Raw genomic sequence first — 19,684 nt, 5'->3', positions numbered from 1 at the left:
AATGCATGCAAAATACTTAGCTGTGGGGACAAGTCATTTATCGCTCCACGGGGTGGTGAATGGCTTTGTCCCCATACCCGCAGCAACCATTTTTTCTTCTTCCCGTTTTAGCAGATTAGGCACGGGTAACAGTCACCATGCCATTCTCTAGTAAAAGTGGGCTGTGCAGTCCCATCTACAGTCTCCAGCAGGTGGAGGTGGTAAGCCTGTGCAGTCTTTCCTCTTGTTAATTAGGACCTATTGGATCTGATTAATGTCCTTTTTATTGTCCCTTTTTCTGTCTGGACAGAGCTTGGGGACCCTTTTGGAGGTCTGTCTGACCTCGGGGGTGCCACACTCCAGTGGCTTGAGTCCTTACCCACACCTCCTCAATTTTTTTATTAGAGGTGCCTCAGCTGTACGCCTTGCCCGAAGGCAAAGACCACAGCTTTGAGAGACAGTGGTATCTGTTCTTTTGTTTGGTAAAGCTTTTTTCCCTTTACAAAAGAAAAAAGCAGCCCTGGGGCAGTGTTGGTCTGAAAAGAAGCCTTTAATTGCTTTTTATTGCTATCTGGCACTTTGGTTTTCCTCCCTAGTGGTTCACAATGAGCACTTCAAAGAAATTGAAAAAGTATTCATTGTGCTCCCTCCGAATGGTTGAGGTGTCTGGCGTCGCATAAAGTGCTCTGGGTGATGCAGAGGGGAATCCTCATCAGATTTGGGTGCCGGCGAGCAGTCAAGAAGCCGCTCAGCGCCGAGCAGGAGCGGTGCTGCACAGCGGCTGAAGAAACCCAATCTTGCGGCAGCCACCACCGACCAGATTAGCAGCGGGGCAGGAGTGTGGAAAGCTCGCTCCGCCCATTGCACCTCTGAACCACCAGGGATTGGCAGAGGAGGTACAAGGACAGGGCAAGGAGGGGGACAGGGTGCAGAGCTTGGCAGCAGCCTGCAATAATTCTGGGAGGGGGGTGTTCTAGCCTGAATATAAACTGGGGCCCCCATTTATGGGCCAATTTTTTGGCCCAAAAATCCCGGTTTATATTTCAGTATATATGGTAATCTATCCTGGAGTAGGAACCATGAACTGATGATGTTCTTATGTTCTTAAAAGTGGGTGTAGTCCCGAGCTCCAGGATAAAGCCACCTCCGCCCATCAACTACATTAAGAGTCTTAAAAAAAATCCCAAAGGGCTCTCCTATTAAGCCGAACATATAGAATTCTACTCTCCAAATTATCAATGCTTGGCGACATAGTCAGTTGAAATCCTCTCCCATAATAAGAGAACCCTTCTGCTGCTGACAAATAATAGGACCCATGGACCTTAAAAATTCTTCTTGATTTTCATTGGACACATACATGTTTACAATGGTATATTTGTCACCATTGAGTGTGACCACCAATAGGAGATGCCATCCCTGGGGATAGCGCACTACCCTCTGTACCTCTACCCCTAATTTTTTAGCAAAAAGGATGTCAACCCCACCCTTTTTAGAGGATTCCACCCTCAATGCCCAGTAAGCAGAAAGGGTATCGTGAGTCTTAGACATAGTGTTCATGCACCCAAAGCAGATAGGTTTCCTGCACAAAGCAGATGGATGCCTGAATCCGGACCAATTCTTTAAATAGTGTGGTACGTGGAGAGAGTTGAACCCCCGGATATTATGTGAGACTAAAGTAATCCCTGCCATTTCCAGTTTGCAAAATCACCACCCCTGATACAATCCCCCCTCCCTGTCCCCCCATTACCCCAAGGCACCAAGGAAGTACTCATCTCTAGTAGCCAGAGACGCAACATTATCAATCATCTAAGTCTGATCCCCCATATCTGTACACCCATTACAACCCCTACAGAAACAATCATGGCCATCCTGTCATCCCCCAAAAACCTCTCCCCTTTATTCATAGATTGCGTATAAACGTAAGGAAGTTCTTTTTCACCCAGAGAGTGGTGGAAAACTGGAACGCTCTTCCGGAGGCTGTCATAGGGGAAAACACCCTCCAGGGATTCAAGACAAAGACAAGTTCCTGCTGAACTGGAACATACCAAGGTAGGGCTGGTCTCAGTTAGGGCACTGGTCTTTGACCTAGGGGCCACTGTAGGAGTAGACTGCTTGGCACGATGGAACACTAGTCTGACCCAGCAGCGGCAATTCTTATATTCTTATCCCAACTCATTCTTCCATTACTATTCATTTTAATGTAGTGTGTGGCCATGTGTACCTCATGAGTTAACTAACTACTTAATTCATCTCTGCATTGTGCAGCCAGTAAGACGTACATATTCCCTGTGGTAAGCGCAGTTAGGCTCGCAATAGCCGTCTTCATCAACCCCCCCCCTACTTTTTTCTCAATTCTGTCCTGGAGTACCCCTTTGCCAGTCAGGTTTTCAGGGTATCCACAATGAATATGCATAAACTTGATTTGCATATACTGCCTCCATTATATGCAAATTTCTTTCATGTATATTCACTGTGGATATTCTGAAACCTAACTGGCAAGAGGGTACTCCAGGCCCGAGTTGAGAAACACTGCCCCATGTCTTTGGTTATTCTAAAGATTGCACTGACTTACAAGGCTCTCATATTTAAAGGTCATCCATAAACTGAAATTAAAGCAATGTATAATTCACCATGAGCCAGCCGCTATTCTATTAATCGATATTCTAATGTATATTACGAAAGGATTAATCTGTGTTAAAAATGATAAAAATGCTGTGTGTACTTTTATCCAAAAATATAAATCTGCCTGCCTTGCCATTATTATTATTCTATATTTCTAAAATAAAATCAATACAGAAGCTTATTTTGCTTAGTTAACTATTTTTCAGAGAGAGATGGGTACATGTTTAAACCATTATGTGCAGATACTTATTAGTGATGGTCAGCTTAGCATAACTCAAGCCTTTACAGATAGCTCAAAAGCTATTTCTTCTAATGAAGTCGAAATAAGAGAGAAAATTAAATCTATTGGAGATAGAGGATGCAAATGTGACATTTTAGAGGTGGGTTATGAGAAGACTTGCATATATTGGCAACAATTTATTTTGCGAGAAAAGAAACAGACCGGAGAACAACTTAATGGAATCTGAGCTGTCCAAAATGTATGTTAAATGAAAGCAAAGTAAGTTTGTTGAATGTTCAAGAAATTTAGGAGCTTAGCTCTTATTGCTTTCACAGAACTGAATGAGATTAGCTGGTGAGGTGCTTTACTGCTAATTTTTAAATGGGTTCCAGAGGTGATCTAGGAAATTATAGATCAGTGAGTCTGTCGTTGGTTCTGGGCAAAATGATAGACTATTATAAAGAACAAAATGACAGAGCATATACATAAGCACGGATTAATGAGTTAAAGCCATCATAGTTTTAGTCAAGGGAGATCTTGCCTTATCAATCTACTACATTTATTTGAAGGGGTGAATAAACGTGGATGAAGGTGAGCTGGTCGATATTATGTATTTGGGTTTTCAAAAGGCATTTGATAAAGTACCTTATGAAAGACTCCTGAAAAAATTAGAAAGTCATGGGATAGGAAGTAATGTTCAAGTTTATTAATGGAGGTTGTCCAAACAATTTTACATTTAGGTACTCAAGCATTTTTTTTCCATCTGTCCCGGTGGGCTCACAATCTTAACTAGCATACCTGGGGTAATGGAGGATTAAGTAATTTGCCCAGAGTCACAAGGAGCAACGCTGGGCTTAAACCCACAGCCTCAGGGTATAGCTCTAACCACTAGGCCACTCCATCCTATGTCCTATTATGGATTAGGAACTGGTTAAAAGGTATAAAACAGAGAGTAGGGTTAAATGGTCAGTATTCTCAATGGTGAAAGGTAAATAGTGGGGTTCCTCAGGGGTCTGTGCTGGGACCTTAACATATCAAAGGTCTAGAGAATATCTAGTGAGGGAAGGTGTGGCTCACTGGTAGAGCTGATGCCTTTGCACCCAGAGGTTATGAGATCAAATCCAAGTGCTGCTCCTTGTGACCCTGGGCAAGTCACTTAATACTCCAGTGCCCATCATTTTGAAATACCAAAGCCTCAAATAGGCGCTATACATATCCCAATTCCCTTTCTCTTTCCCTAAATTTGCTGATGACATAAAGTTGTCAAATTGCAAGAGGATTGTGAAAAATTGCAAGTGCAAAGTGATGCATGTAGGAAAGAGGAACCCGAACTACAGCTATGTGATTCAGGGTTCCACGTTAGGAGTCAGTTCCCAGGAAAAAGTTCTAGGTGTCATTGTTGAGGATATGATGAAACACTAGGTTCAGTATGCAGCAACTAAGAAAGCAAATAGAATGTTAGGAATTATCGGGAAAGGAATGGAAACCAAAGATGAAAATGTTTTAATTCCTTTGGTTTACTCTGTGGTGCAGCCACAACTCAAATGCTGTGTGCAGTTCTGGTCGCCATATCTGGAAAAACAGATATAGCAGAATTAGAAAAGGTACAGAGAAGGGTGACAAAAATATTAAAAGATGAGATGACTTCCCTATGAGGAAATGCTAAAGCAGTTAGGGCTCTTCAGCTTGGAGAAGAGACAGCATAAGGGAGATATGATAAAGGTCTATAAAATACTGAGTATGGAATGGAAAAGGGTAGCTGTGAATCGCTTGTTTACTCTTTCCAAAAATACTAGGACGATGAAGCTATTAAGTACCATGTTTCCTCGAAAATAAGACACTGTCTTATATTAATTTTGGGCCCAAAAAACGCCCTAGGTCTTATGTTTTCATGTACAATAATCATCTTTCCCTTCCTCTCCTCCACCCCAATTCTTCATCTTTCCTTTCTCTCCCCCACATGTGCAGCATCTTTCCTCCCCCCCCATCCCCTTATGCCTTCCCTCTACAGCATCTTTCTATCCTTCCCACCCATCCCCCCGTGCAGCAGAACCTTTGCACAATATCTTTCTACCCCTCCCATCCCTTGTGCAGCAGCACCCTTGCACAGCTTCTATCCCTCCCTCCCATCCCCCCTTGCAGCATCTTTCTATCCCTCCAATCCTCCCCCCCTGCTGCGCAGCCGAACCCTCACTGACCCTCCATCTTTCCCTCCCGTCCGAACCCCGCCGACCGATATACCTTCCAAACGGCAGCGTCGGCAGCAATTTAAACAGGCTGCTTCATGGCCTTCTCCTGCCGGGGCATTCTGTGCCGCATTGCTGATGACATCATCAGTGATGAGCAGAGGAATGCCCCGGCGGGAGAAGGCCACGAAGCAGCCTGTTTAGATTGCTGCTGACGCTGCCGTTTGGAAGAAGGTATATTGGTATTGCAGTCGGCAGGGTTTGGATGGGAGGGAGAGATGGAAGGGTCAGCGGGGGTTCGGCTGCTGGTGGGGGGGAGCAGGGGAAGCGCTGCTGCTGGCGAATCTAGTGCTTCAACTAGGGCTTATTTTCGGGCTAGGTCTTATTTTTGGGGAAACATGGTAGTAGATTTAAAACTCTTTGGAATCTTGCCATTTACTTGTGACCTGGGTTGGCCACTGTTGGAAACAGGATACTGGGCTTGATGGATCTTTGGTCTGTCCCAGTATTGCAGTTCTTATGTTTTTATCTCTTCTAAGACAACGAGCAATAGATTATCTTAAAATTGTTGATTTACTTGTTGATTTAGTAGAGAGATGGTTTATTGGCAAAACACATAGGATCAGGGAAAAGTCAGCTATCTACCTTGTGTTCTGTATTGTCTTTTTTTTTTGTTTTTCCTTCTGCCTGGTTTGGTTTTTAATATTTTTTTAAAAAAAATGCCCTCTTGATTTGGGTTTTCCTTGTTGGCCCAGGTATACTGTTCATCCTAAAATGATAGCATAAATACTTGTGAGCAGTAAATAGGAATGCTAAATCGCTTGAATGCAGTCCAAATTCTAATTCTTAGTGTAACATTGGGAGAAATTTGGTAGAGTAGCTGTATGAATTTATTCCTGCTGTTCCAAGTTTTGGGTTTTGTGCCTAAGGACCTATTTCTATACAGCATTTTTCTAATATAGGTTTCCAGCCAATAAGCATTTTGTTCCATTTTTTAAGCAATCATAGAACATCCAAATTAGCCTTTTGGTGAACTTTTGTTTCCGACTGATAAACAAAAGATACTGTGGGGTGGTCTATGCCCTAGTAGCGGTCCTACTACCCACAGCATAGGACCTTGGTACCACAAAAATCAATGAATGAAGCAAAAAAAAAAAAGTGGATGCAGGTTCTGGACTTACAGGAGTGTATTGGTGTAGCAAAATAAGTCAATAATACATATTATAAAAATCAGACAGATGTCAACAGTGATAAAACATAAACATTGTACTATATGTAGAGAGGATCAACAGACCCTACACAGTCAGTGTTTCGGCAATAAAATGCCTTCCTCAGGGGTCCTTAGCACATTAATCTGGAAGTCAGGCAGATGAAAGCGTCATTGGGTGCACTATTGGACGGATCCTCTGACAGCAGAATATGTGCCAGAAAAACTTAGAAAGCTGATTGGCAGTGTGTGGTGGTCTGGGAACCACTGCATCCCAATAAATCCATGTGAAGGAGTGAGAGAGAGAGAAAGATAAGTTGGAACCATGTTTACCATTTAGGCTACAGCCCTGTACCAGCTAAGGGACTGGTTATGTCTTGGGCAGAGGGGAATTTCATTTACCTTTTCCAGTAAGCCAAAAACAGGTTGCAAAATGTAAATGCCTGACTATTCTGGACTGTCATCTTGCTAGCTACTATTATTCCATCAAGATACTGAAACAGAATTATAATATCTTTAAAGAGGAAAGAATAATCTGCTTTATAACATATATTTTTGTATTGGAGAGAAGAAGCAGAGGACTGATGTACATAAGTTGGCCACTTCTAGAGGAGCTGTTAGTGAAATTCTTGGTTTCATCAATTGGAACAAAAGTAAAGTTTGGTTCAAGTTGACAACTGGTGTGGACTGTTATTCATAGAGCTTTAAATCTAGTGTTGTGCTTGCCAGGATATTCCTGAGCCCAGCTCTGGTCCTGAACAAATAAATTATTTGTGTGCCCTTTCGTCCCACTTTCCTGGGCTGTGACTACGCAGCCACTTAGATTCCATCACCAAGTTGGGGGGTTACATAAGTAATATTTTAAAAGTCTGTTACCTATATGTGGTTATTAAATTCCACATATGGGACAGATTTATTTTAAAAATATCTAGAATAGTTGACCAATTTATTTTTAAATTATTTAATTTTTATTTTGTATTTAAAATGATTTAGTATATAAAAAACAAGAAAAAAAACAAATCCTGTACAGAAGCATCTAATACAAAAACAAACATGAAAACTTTCTTTGAGTTATTGAAAGATAAAACAAGTAGAAAGTTTGACATTCTACATAGCCTGGGTCCAAACTCCTCCAATGTACTTCTTTTCAAAAGGTGCTAACTTTGCTGCCTCCTGTATCGACTGAGTTTCTGAGCCACTAAATCTGTGGTTGCTTATAATAAAATTGAAGCTTAAGTCAATTGGCACTAGGCAGGAAAAATTTAATGCCAGCTTTGAGCTGGCTTTATTTTTCATGAAATAACACAGCTTGCAATGTTCAGTTACAACTGTGTTACTCGATTTACTTAATACTGAAATGTTTTGTGTTCTTTGTATCTCCTTATTTGTAGCCTATGCTACTTCAATATAATGAGTGTTAGAATAAAATGCACAGTTCTGCTGTTTAGCTTGCACTAAGTCAAATCATGCATTTATTCTCCTATCCCCCAATAAGTTATAAACTTTGAAAAGTCAGATATAACTCCCTACAAAGTTTGATTTAGTCTGTCTAATCATAAAAAGTTATAAGAGAAAGGGGTCACATACTACCCCATTACCCTCCCCTCAAAGTGCAAGACAAACAATTTACCATCTGAGAATCATCTCAGTTTTATTGAACTGGGCTAAAAATAGGCATCAGAACCTTCAGCACATAAAAAGTGGTTCATAGACAACGGCGCGAAAGACAAAAGCGCACGCCGACAATTGAGCGCAGCGCGCACCGCTCTAAATTACAGTTTTTAGGTGCTCCGACGGGGGGTTTAGTTGGGGAACCCCCACAGTTTACTTAATAGACATTGCGCTGGCGTTATGGGGGGTTTGGGGGGTTGTAACCCTCCACATTTTACTGTAAACTGAACTTTTTCCCTAAAAACAGGGAAAAAGTGAAGTTTTCAGTAAAATGTGGGAGGTTACAACCCCCCACAACGCCCCCACAACGCGGCGCGAAGTCTACCCACGCCCCCCCCCCCCGTCGGAGCACTAAAAACAGTAATTTAGAGCGGAGCGGCGGTGCGCGCTGCGCTCAATTGTCTGGGCACGCCTTTGTCCCGGCGTGCTTTTGACCTGACACCTAAAAAGTATTGAAACTATGGGCTCCTTTTACAAAGGCGCGCTAGGGCCTTAACACGCGGAATAGCGCACGCTAAATTGCCCCACGCACTAGCCGCTACCGCCTCCTTTTGAGCAGGCAGTAGATTTTCGGCTAGCGCGTGCTAATCCGGTGCGTGTGCTAAAACCGCTGGCGCACTTTTGTAAAAGGAGCCCTATGTTTTACATAAGTAAGTAAAAAAATAAGAGGGAAGGTGGTGGAAGAAGTTTTATAAGACAAATTAGGATATCAATATATGTACTGTTGGACTATGTTGGTGAACTTTGCAAGTTGACCAGAGTTGTAGGTTCTGTCTTGCAGAAAAAATTAATTAAAAGTGTATTGAAACAAAAAATAAATAAATAAAAGGAAATGAAATGTTGTTTAGACGGTGGCTTAACATGGGGAGTGCATAGATAATTTAACAGCATAATTCCAATAACCAATTCAGGAAAATAAAGTACCTCTTACCTCATGATGTGAGAAGCGAGGTGGTGAAAAGTTAAAATGAATTAGAAAAGCGTTTTGAAATATTGTTTTTCACAGTTTTTAATGTATTTTCTTTGATTTTGTTTTAGTGCAGACTCTTTAGACCTGGCTTCTCTTAGTTTAGGTGCTCCCTTGTGTTGTAACTCATCTTTACAAAAGAAAAAGGAACAGGAAGACAGTACAGATTTCTCTTTGGACCTGAATGTTTGTCCACTGATGCAGTCCACACACAGAGACTTCAAGACTGCCACTAGCCAAGTGAGTATTCTGTGCAACCAAAAATATCTGTGTTATATACAGACTGTAATTTGTTTCATGTTTGACATGTGCCTAAATTTATCTCGGTAGGATGTTTACTTAAAAATAATCCTGTAACATAATCCTGGTGTATGATGTTGAAGATTTTTCAAGTGATGTTGTATTATAATTGTTTGATACTTAATGTGCATTTGATGTAAGTTATAAAATGAATAAAGAATAAAAATAAAAAAAATAATAATAATCCTGTAGATCATAATTCAGGATTTCCAACTGATTAGAATATATTTTAATGAGTCTTTCATATCTATATAGACTTTTTTTTGGTTTGGGAGTAGTTTTTTAAAATAATATTTTGCTTGTAAGCATGTTTCCAAGCGATTATGTTGGCAGCAATGTACAAACAACTCTGTAAGGTTTCATAACCTTGGTACATCGGTGTCTCTCATAGCTGTGTTTTTGACAATATGTAGCGGTCTTGCTGAGTTGTGTGCTGTTACGAGAATGTAGGTGCTTGAAGTAGAGTAACAAACAAACATTAAATTTCTTGTTAAACTTGGTAGGCCGAACTGAGGCAAAAAGAAAAAAAAAAACGTAACGAAGGTCAACCTTGTTTTGTAAAAGTATTTAGAGAAAATAAAGTAAACCCGACGGGTTTTAAAGAGCAAACGCACTGGGAAGGCAGAAAAAACGCTTGGACTAAGTCCAAGTAGAACTTCTTCGCTCCACGGAGAAAGAAGAACGGAGGTACCACAAGCCGACGTTGGGCAGGCACTCGCACATTTTTGGTGTGGACAATCATGAAGCTTCTTTGAAGCTTAAAGTGACACTATAGGTATGAATGTGCTAAGCTTAAGAGTTCTTCAGCACAGGATAATACAAGTACTAGGTACCTTGTGAATAAAGTGACCTGATAAACATAGGGATTCTCAGATGTATACAGCACAAGAATATCTCTTGTTACCTGAATGCTACTACTTAAGGAAGGTATGCGCTAAGTCTAAAACCCCCTTTCCCCTTTTAATAAGAGGTAAACCAGTGATAAATAATGGTCTTTCAATGATGATGATAAATATTTGGAAAAGAATGAGCCTGACTTCAGCAGAAATTAGAATGGTAGTAGCGAATCTGTTCTGAAAGATCCAAATTTAAAGAGAGATTTTTATCTAGGAAACTGTGTGTTTATTTTCATCAAATTTACTCATTTGGCCCATTGTAAGAGTAAGATGAAATTTTTCTTTCTTTTCCTTCCAATGTCCCAGGAAACCTGTTCACCAACAGTCAAGTTGCAGCGTTTGCTGGCTGAGTCTCGACAGATGGTTTCTGACCTGGAGCTTAGCACCTTACTGCCCATTGGTTCTGGGGGAAGTTCCGGTGGCAGCGGTGATAGAATGGTACTTAATTATTCATACACTTTATGATCTAAATATCCAGGATCGTGAATCTTTAGAAAAGTTTGCCAGACAGATAACTTGGCTGACTACATCTCATAATTCAGTTTGACACCATTCTTAACCCATAAGATCATGGATTAAATGTTCTACTTAGTTCAACATAATCTTCACTCCCATTTTTTGTACAAATGACAGCTTGTACTCCCTCAACTTAAACCTTTAACTCAAGCCTTGCTTGAGTGAAACTGGACAAAATTTATGATTATATGATTAAATGTTGTATTGAAGCATGAGTTTTTGAGAACAAATCCACTTATTCTCAATGCCTTATGCTTCAATAAATCAATCTGTAAAGGTGCTACTGGCATCTCTGTCATATTTCTGCTTCAATCAAAGAAACAATCTGACAAGCTGCTGTTGATACTTGAAAGCTACAAATAATGCAGCAAGTGCTAATATCTATGAGTAGGAGTGCTGCAGCGCTCCTCCTCGTATTTCTGCTTCAGACAACTTGTTGGTTCTTCCAGAATAGAAACATGATGGCAGATAAAAGCCAAATGGCCCATCTAGTCTGCCTATCTGCAGCATCCACTATCTCCTCCTCTTTCCTATTGGCTAAGGCTCTTAACACTTGCATTGTGAGGTCATAGAGCTTTATGGTTATAGAAACATGATAGCAGATAAAGGCCAAATGGCCCATCTAGTCTGCCCACCCGCAGTAACCATTGTCTCTTTCTCACTCCGAGAGATCCCACATGTTTGTACTATGTAATGTAATGGAGGAACATGTTGAAATGCTTTCTGGAGCAAAGCTGCTAATCAGATCTCTGTTACTGTTTTGTCCTTGTCTCAAGAATAAATTGATGGGCTTCTTAACTTATCTAGTACTTAACTCCCTGGAATGTTCAATAATTGACATCTCTGACAGTCCTAGTAAAGGAAGAAGTTTGTGTCTTTAAATCTTCAGAATCACACTTTTTTATTTTTATAGACAGTAAGTAGAAATAAACATAAAGGTGCTACTGAACTGGGCCACCTAAGAGCATTTTCTTTCCTAGAGCAGGACTTTGGGATTTCATCACTGCCAGAACTAATGGGACAAAATTTAAAATCACAGAATATATGGATTTTCTTCAGTCTGTGAACAAATAGTAATTTAGTCTGACTTTAGTCACAGCCATTGTATATTTTTATTGTGACAATTGTGTAGTTATTTTTCTTTTTCTTCTGTTTATGTCATAGACACCAGAAGCTTCTAATAAAATAGAGCTGCCAGATGTTAGAAAGGACGAGACCAGACCTTTAGCGGTTTCATTGTGAACTGACGTATGTCATCTGTTGAGCACTCTTTCTTTTCTCAGTCACAGTTTAGGATATGTTTATAATATTTATCATTTAAGATATGAATCTATGTAAAATCTACCTAGTAGCTGTGTTCCATTTCGTACCAAAATATACAGCTTTTTGTCATTTTAGAACAAAGTGATTTGAGAATATCACTATTAATGGTCTTTATTTTAATTGAAAATTTTTCTTATTTGCCAGATTTTGTTCAGCTTTTGTCCCTAGCATTTTTTCTCATTAAAAATACACTTGGGGTTTTTTTTTCTTCCTGTTACTTTTTGAGTGGAGGAGTAGCCTAGTGGTTAGAACAGCTGCCTCAGCACCCTGAGGTTATGAATTTGATTCTCCCTGCAGCTTCTTGTGACTCTGTGCAAGTCATGTAAGACTTCATTGCTCCAGGTACAAAATAAGTACCTATCTAAAATATGCACACCACTTTGAATGGAAAAAGTTGTATATTGTCCCCCTTCCTCCTTTTTGTACTTTCAGCTTATTTGAACCCAGGACTGAGATCTGACACTGAGCCTCCATTCATAACTACCTAGAGTTTTTCCCCCTGTTCCTATCCTTAGTACTCCTCCAAAAACAAACAAACAAACAAACAATGCATGCCTAGTTTAGTTATTGCAGTGATGACATCTAGGCTAGGGCCATGCACCAGGGCTCCTTTCAGAATCCTGAGTATGGCCACTGGTGGTCACTCTCATGACACCCTGTGACTGTGAATGCTTCTTTCATATTATTCCCTCATTGACCTTAGCATTGACAACTTCCAGGTTTAGAATGAAGGACCTTACACATGGTAATGCCCTGTGCCACTGGTTCTTATACCTGTCCTGGGAGAACCCCAGCCAGTTGGGTTTTCAAGATATCCCTAATGAATATGTATAAGAGAGATTTGCATATAATAGAGGTGACAAGCATGCAAATCTGCCTCATGCTTATTCATTAGGGATATATAGTTTGAAAACCCAACTAGCTGGGGGTTCTCCATGACAGGTTTAAGAACCTCTGTGGCCTGTACTGCTTTGGGAGCAATTTTTTAACACTGAAAGGGACCTAGTGACTTTAAAATGTATTAGCACTGCATTTGAAACGATGAGGCTTGTTTAAGAAACATATTGTATCATTGGTATTATATTTTGTAATTATTATTTTACTGATATCTTTCTATTAGGGCTGTACATTGATTAACATTTTTAATCACATGAGTAATCGCATAAAGTGCCCCCTCGCATTTCCTCCCTTTTAGTGCAATATATACATATCAGACGTAAATTCTCAAAACTGACACATTTCAATTCAATTGTCCCATAGAAAGGCAGTATATCAAATCCCATTATAATAATAATAATAACTTTTATTTTGTATACCGCCATACCCAAAGAGTTCTAGGCAGTTCACATCAGTTAAACAAAGTTACAAATGAAGAAGTCGTGGAAGTAAGGAAGTCAGTTAAACAGAGTTAGCTGACCGGAAGTCATTTAAACAGAAGTTATAAACAATGAAGTCAGTTAAAATAGAGTTACTCCTCTTAACAAACTAAAAATAGAATAATCTTACCTTTGTTGTCTGTGATTTTATCTTTCTAATCATCTAATTCCACATTTTTGGTTTTGCTTCTCTGTGCTGTATATTCATCTTTCTTCTTTTCTCCTCTTCCTCTCTATTTCTATCTTTCATGATCAACCTTTCTTCCATTTTCTTCCTTGTTTTCAAATGTCTAGTTTCCATCTCTTCTTTTCCTTGCTATTCATGGGCACATTGGTCACCATCATCTTTCTTTCCTCCCCTCTCTCTCCCTACCACTCTGTGCTCATTATTTCTCTCCTTTCCTCCTCTGTCACCATATCCCTTGTTTTTTTCATCCCTATTTCCAGAATCTGGCCATCTCAAACATCAACCTACCTCACCCCCGTCTGCACCTTTTTCTCCCAGCAAATCTTCCTATGCTCCTCTCCCTCCACCTCCGGTCAGATATCTTTCCATTTCTCTCCCCCCATGATTGGATCTCTCTCTCTCTCTCTCCCCCCTCTCTCTCTCCCCCTCTCCCTGGTCAGATAAAAGCAGAGCACTGCCTGCAACCTAGGCAGTCTCTCACAATCTCTTTAGTCCCTGGTACACTAGAACAGCTGATGTAACTTCCCATTCTGGTGTAGCAGGGACTGAAGCTGCCTAGCGTGTAGGCAATGTTCTGCTTTAACTGTTAGCACTGCCGGCAGCTGTAAAAGGGAAGAGAGAGACCTGACCGAACCAGACCATGGAGGAGTGGGAGGGAGGAGAGAGAGGATGGGGAGAGTATAGTTGACCATGTCAGGTGGTGGCAGAGGCAGCTGCAGGTGGAGGCAAGTGGCAACAGCGGCAAGGCAGCTCTCCAGGGAAGGCAGTGTTGGCAAGGGCAGCTGTCTTGGGGGGGAGCAGTGAGAACAAGGGTAGCTCTCGGCAAGGTAGTTGTTTTGGGGAGACAAAACAATGCAATTTAGAATGTGGGATAGTGGGGGAAGTTTTCATGCTATCTGCAGTAAATAGTTAGTTTTGCATGCACATTTTTGTCATGCATGTGTTTTGCAGATAGCCTGAAATTCTGATTCTGATTGGCTGAGGTACCCAGGACAGATATGGGAACCACATGTCTAAAGTCTCAGAAGGAGGGACATGAAAAAGATGGCAAACTGCAAATGACCAGAATGATATAGTAAGGTTTATAGGCAGGTATTTAACCTTATAGGCATTAACCTTATTTTATTGTAGGTTTTTTTTTGCAATTTTTAGTGAGTTAAACGTAGTCTATTGAAAGTATTGTTTGTTGTCTTCTGAATTATTGTATTGAAAGTATTGTTATGTATATTATCCTCTGAACCATTGTGAATGTTTTAAATTGTAAACCACTTAGTTATAGGCAGTTAAGAAATTTTAGAAATAAATAAATACAGTAAGGTTTATAGGCAGGCATTAATCTTGTTTCGTCCCTACTCTGAAAACACATGACTACTGAAACAGTAACAATGCATGACTGCAACTATCTAAGTGGCCAGCCCCCCTTGCAATTAAAATAAGGAAGATTGATTTTGTTCATGAACCCTGGAATTAATGCCTCTGCTCTTTAATTCCAGTTTAGAAAGCAGTGGCATGTTGTCTTAGTGCAATACCATAACTGTGTTTGTAGCTTTAACTCTCTGGTTAGGAAAGAATCTTAACAGATAGAATCTTTGCTGATGTCCATAATGGGACTTGGTTATTGCATCCAAAGCAGTAAAAATGATGGAAATGTTATTTAACCTTCACATCCTTTAATATGCAAAAAGCAGTGCTGCTCTTCCTGTTCTGGCTGGGAGAATGCTGAACTTAGTAAAAATGATTTTAAAATAGTCCTTTAATAACACTGAGATGGTAGTAATCTTGGCCTTTTATTTTTCCATTTAATAGGTTACTAGTATGTGATCAAGACATGAAACACACGATTGCAAAACACATGACCTGAAAATTGGAGTGCTGTTACTTATAAGCTACAATCTTAAAAAAATACTGGGGTTTGTTTTCTGTATGATACCTCTGCTGTATTATTTTACCCTTGTGCCAGACAGATCATATGGCTGCATGTTAACCAAGCCCTGCAAACAATGGCATAGTGAGGGAAGTTTGCGCCTGTGGCAATGTGCCCCTCTCCGGCAGCATGTGTACAAGTTTCTTAGATTCATGCTCTCCCACCCCCCCACCCCGATCCCCCACCATATCTCATCATCTTTTCTAGTTTTCACTGGCAGCGAGCAGGGTCTCTTATCTGCTGCTTGCATTGGCTGAGACTTCCCTCTGATGTCACTTCTAGTCCTGCATACAGGAAGTGACATCAGTGGGAGGGCTGAGACCGATGTTGCTCACTGCCAGTGAAGACTACAAGACTCAAACAGGTATGGGGGGGGTGCACTAAAGAGACACACACCCCCAGTCGCCGAAGGGATGGGAAGGAGAGGTACTGTCAGCGCCATCAAGACAGTGCCTGGTTTGCTCCACCCCCCCTTTCCTTACTAAGCTACTGCCTACAAATGTAAAAGAATAATTAATCTCTGGCTGCTGAAGTCAGGCTATATCTATCACAAAAATGAGACAAAAGATTATGAACTGTGAATCAGCAACCCAACTACCACCCCAGAGATGAAGTGTTCATTAAACAGCTGTGCACTTTTCTTTAACAAAGTTTAATATTAGGAATATTGATTTTAAAATACTATGTCTAATATATATATATAAGCTTGAAATTAACAGGAATACTACTTATTAGCAAAAATATTATTGGGGTTGCTCACTTAAAGATAAACAAATGAATTTTACTGTAACCCAAGAATTTTCTAATGGGAGTGTATTCAATTCACCAATTTACTAACTCCCTCCTTTACAAAGCCGTGCTAGCATTTTTAGCGCTGGCTGCCACATTAACAGCTCTGATGTTCATAGAATTCCTATGAGCATCCAAGCTGTTACTGTGGCGGCCGGCATTAAAAGCGCTAGTGCGGTTTTGTAAAGGAGGGGGTAAATGTCAGCAACTGGGCCCATCCAGTCTGCCCAGTTGTAGATGTTTATATAAAATTGCCAGTTGTAGCCCTAAACCAATTCCCCTCTTGTCCATATATTTCATCTAGCGCATCAGCTCTTTTCTCATATGTGTCCCAGTCAAGCTCAAAATCCTTCATAGTGTTAGCCTCCCCATGCTTTCTTAGAGCCCTGATGCAACCATAATCGGTTTACCCCATTATGCTTCATTTCCTTTCTTTTGGCATTATAGCTTTTTATGTTATCCTATGCTGTCTCAAATTTGAATTTCTGTGAAAAAATAATTTTGTAAATAAAATACATGTAAAAAAAAAAAAATCTAATTCCTGTTTCATACCTGTATTAATATAAGACATTTGAAAAACTTTTTTAAACAGTATGATCAATACCAAGTGGAGGTGTGACCTAGTGGTTAGAACTGCTGCCTTAGCATCCTGAGATTGCAAATTCAATCCCAGCATCGCTCCTTGTGACCTTGGGCAAGTCACCTAACCCTCTGTTGTCCTAGGTACCATATCTAGATTGTGAGCCCTCCGGGACAGATAGGGAAAATACTTTAGAGTACCTGAAAAAAAGAGAAATATAAACCCACATTGACCCACATTAGAAAATGTGGCATATTAAGCACCAGTAAACCATAAAACATGGTCATTGCACATTTCAGTCTCTTATTATATGTCTTGTGTGAATTATTGGTGTTTTTATGTTTGCTGTAGATATCAATACCTTCCCCCACCCTTGCTATAAGCAATGATCCATAGGTTTGAAAATAGTGAAAAAAAAAGAAATGTATGAGTTAACACATATTTGCAAGAGAAGTAAGATTGCAGTCCTAAACTGGATATGAACTTCCATTTGTTGCACCTTTATATAAACAGCTGTATTAATTTTTTTTTCTAGTACTAAAGTTCACACAGACAATCTACTGATAAGGCAGTTTAGCTCATGCTAATTGTAGTTTGTACTGCTTCAGTAGTACAAAGAATACATTTGAAGATCATTTAGGCCCCTGCCACAATGACTGTTAGATATTTCCATACAAGCCACCTATTTTTGCAGAGTTCACTTATAGCTTTTCAGTGTTTGTTTATAGGTTTCTTTTAATGAAAGCCAAATTTCAATAAAGCATGATGGTGGCATCTTCTGCTAAAGGGATGTTTTGAAGCAGTGGGGACTATGAGGCTTGTGAAAAGTGAGGGAAATATGGAAAAACCAGTTGGCCTTCTTTGAACCTAGGGAGACAACTAGCCTTTCAGCAGGACAATCCCAACCACAAAACAAAAGGAACAATGGAGTGGCTCAGCATGAAGAAAGTGAATATCTCAAAGTGACACAGTCGGAGCCTAGACTTAATTCAAGGGTTTCTAAACCTGTCCTGGGGAAAATCCCAGCAAGGCAGGTTTTCAGGATATCTACAATGAATATTCATATGAGAGTCATCTGTTAGTGCAGGGGGAAACACTTCTCATGGAATGGGGGAGGGTACCTTCTAGACATTGCGGCTTCCCATATAGCAGGGGTGGACAATGTCCTGGCTGATTTCCTCAGTCATGTGCTGGATCCTGGCGAGTGGTATCACTGAGCCTTCGATTTGATAGTTCGGTCATGGGGTTGGCCAATGATGGATCTCATGGTCACACATTTCAACTCCAAGGCAGAGAGGTTCTTCAGTTGACGCAAAGATTGTCAAGCCGAGGGGCTGGATGTGCTTGTGCAGGATTGGCCTACGAATGGCTTGCTGTATGTCTTTCTGCTGTTGGTGGGCAGAGTTCTTCACATTGCATGTCACACAGTCCACGTGATCCTGGTGGCTCTGGATTGACCCAGATGCTCATTGTACGGGGATCTGGTTTGTCTACTTATGGCAGATCCCCTTCCTCTGCCCCTCTCAAATGATCTGACTCAAGGTTCCATTCCCATGCTTGATCTGGGTCCCTTTTGTCTTGGCTCTTGAAAGGGAAGACCTACAAGAAAGGATATTCAGATAAAGTGGTCTTGAGCTTGTGATTTCGATTGGCCTCCGTGAAGACGGGATACTGGGCTAGGTGGACTATTTGGTCTGATCCAGTAAGGTGGTTATTATGTTCTTATGTGCTCATTTGGCACCTCTTTGAGGACTGGTGTTCTGCTTAGATGGTAGTTCCCCTGCATGCGTCTCTTCTACACATTTTGGAGTTTTTGCATTATGGGTGTATGGTTGCTGTAAAAAACGTTTTTACAGGTGTGGGATAACTATATACAAACTCTTTCACTGAGAGCACAAAATTGAATACTGAATGGATTTACAGATATCCATTGCTGTTATATAGCTGGGGTGTCTAAGAGCACTGTCACCCTGGCCATTTGTATCTTTAGGGGAAAGGGGTAGGAACCTAGGCAGTAATTATGGAGGGTTACAGGCATAGGCGTCGGAATGGGGGTTGCACAGCGGCCATGGCCTTCCTAAAAATTTCCCCTCCTGTAGGTGATCCAGTGTGGGGGGGGGGGGACCCCTTTCTTGCGAGCTTGCTACTGTCCAGCGTGCCTTTCTAACGTGCCCCTGCCGCCCTACTTCTCCACCTCCTCCCTCCTGCTCATCTGCCCGCCGCATTTAACTTCTTAGAAAAGCGCTGCACCGTTGGCCTCGGCGTCTTCTCTCCAATGCAGCCCGCCCTCTCTGATAACTTCCTGTTTCCACTAGGGCTGGCTGCAGTGGAGAGAAGATGCCGAGGTTAGTGCGGCGCAGCGATTTTCTATGAAGTTAAACATGGGAGGAGTAGATGCTGGCAGGGGTGAATTACAGAGTGCCGACTAGCAGGCATGCTGGCCAATAGGTAGGTGTAGAAAGGAGGAGCATATGGGACTGGGGGAGGGGAGAGATATGGACAGAGGAAGTAAGAGAGGGAGAGATGGACATGAGAGAAGGCATGGGGGGAAGGGAGAAATTGATGTGGAGGGGTCAAGATGGGGAGATGGAGATTCAGGGAGGGGACAAAAGGGGGAGGGAGAGATGGACAGAGGAAGTAAGAAAGGGAGAGATGGACATGAGGGAAGGCAGAGGGGGGAAAGGGAGAAATGGATGTGGAGGGGGCAAGATGGGGCGAGGGAGAGAGATTTGGGGAGGGGACAGAAGGGTGAGGGGAGGGAGAGATGGACAACTTGGGGAAAGCAGAGATGGAAGAGAAGACGGCTAGGAAAAGGCAGAGGCAATATGGACGGGACTGAGAGAGGTGAGAGATGTCATACTGGGGAGCACACTAAGACCTCTGGCCATACTCTGCTGCTGCCTGTGGCTTTATGAAAAAAGAAGTGCAGCTGGAAAGAATG

At 41.2% G+C, this 19,684-nt stretch overlaps 1 protein-coding gene across 3 annotated transcripts in view; it reads left to right on the top strand.

The window, feature by feature from the left end:
• The window catches only part of CCDC62 (coiled-coil domain containing 62), a 95,386-nt gene extending 78,400 nt beyond the window's left edge, over window positions 1-16,986 (top strand). For all 3 annotated transcript variants that reach the window (XM_033955727.1, XM_033955728.1, XM_033955726.1), the window contains exons 10-13: window positions 8,924-9,092; window positions 10,355-10,486; window positions 11,729-11,812; window positions 15,257-16,986. In XM_033955727.1, the coding sequence (XP_033811618.1) occupies window positions 8,924-9,092; window positions 10,355-10,486; window positions 11,729-11,806 (379 nt within the window). In that variant the 3' untranslated portion in view covers window positions 11,807-11,812; window positions 15,257-16,986. The remainder of the gene's footprint in view (window positions 1-8,923; window positions 9,093-10,354; window positions 10,487-11,728; window positions 11,813-15,256) is intronic.
• Window positions 16,987-19,684: the final 2,698 nt, after the last annotated feature.

This window comes from Geotrypetes seraphini, chromosome 8 (assembly GCF_902459505.1).
Source record: "Geotrypetes seraphini chromosome 8, aGeoSer1.1, whole genome shotgun sequence".
Lineage (NCBI taxonomy): Eukaryota > Metazoa > Chordata > Amphibia > Gymnophiona > Dermophiidae > Geotrypetes > Geotrypetes seraphini.
This window is presented reverse-complemented; position numbering and strand designations above follow the sequence as displayed.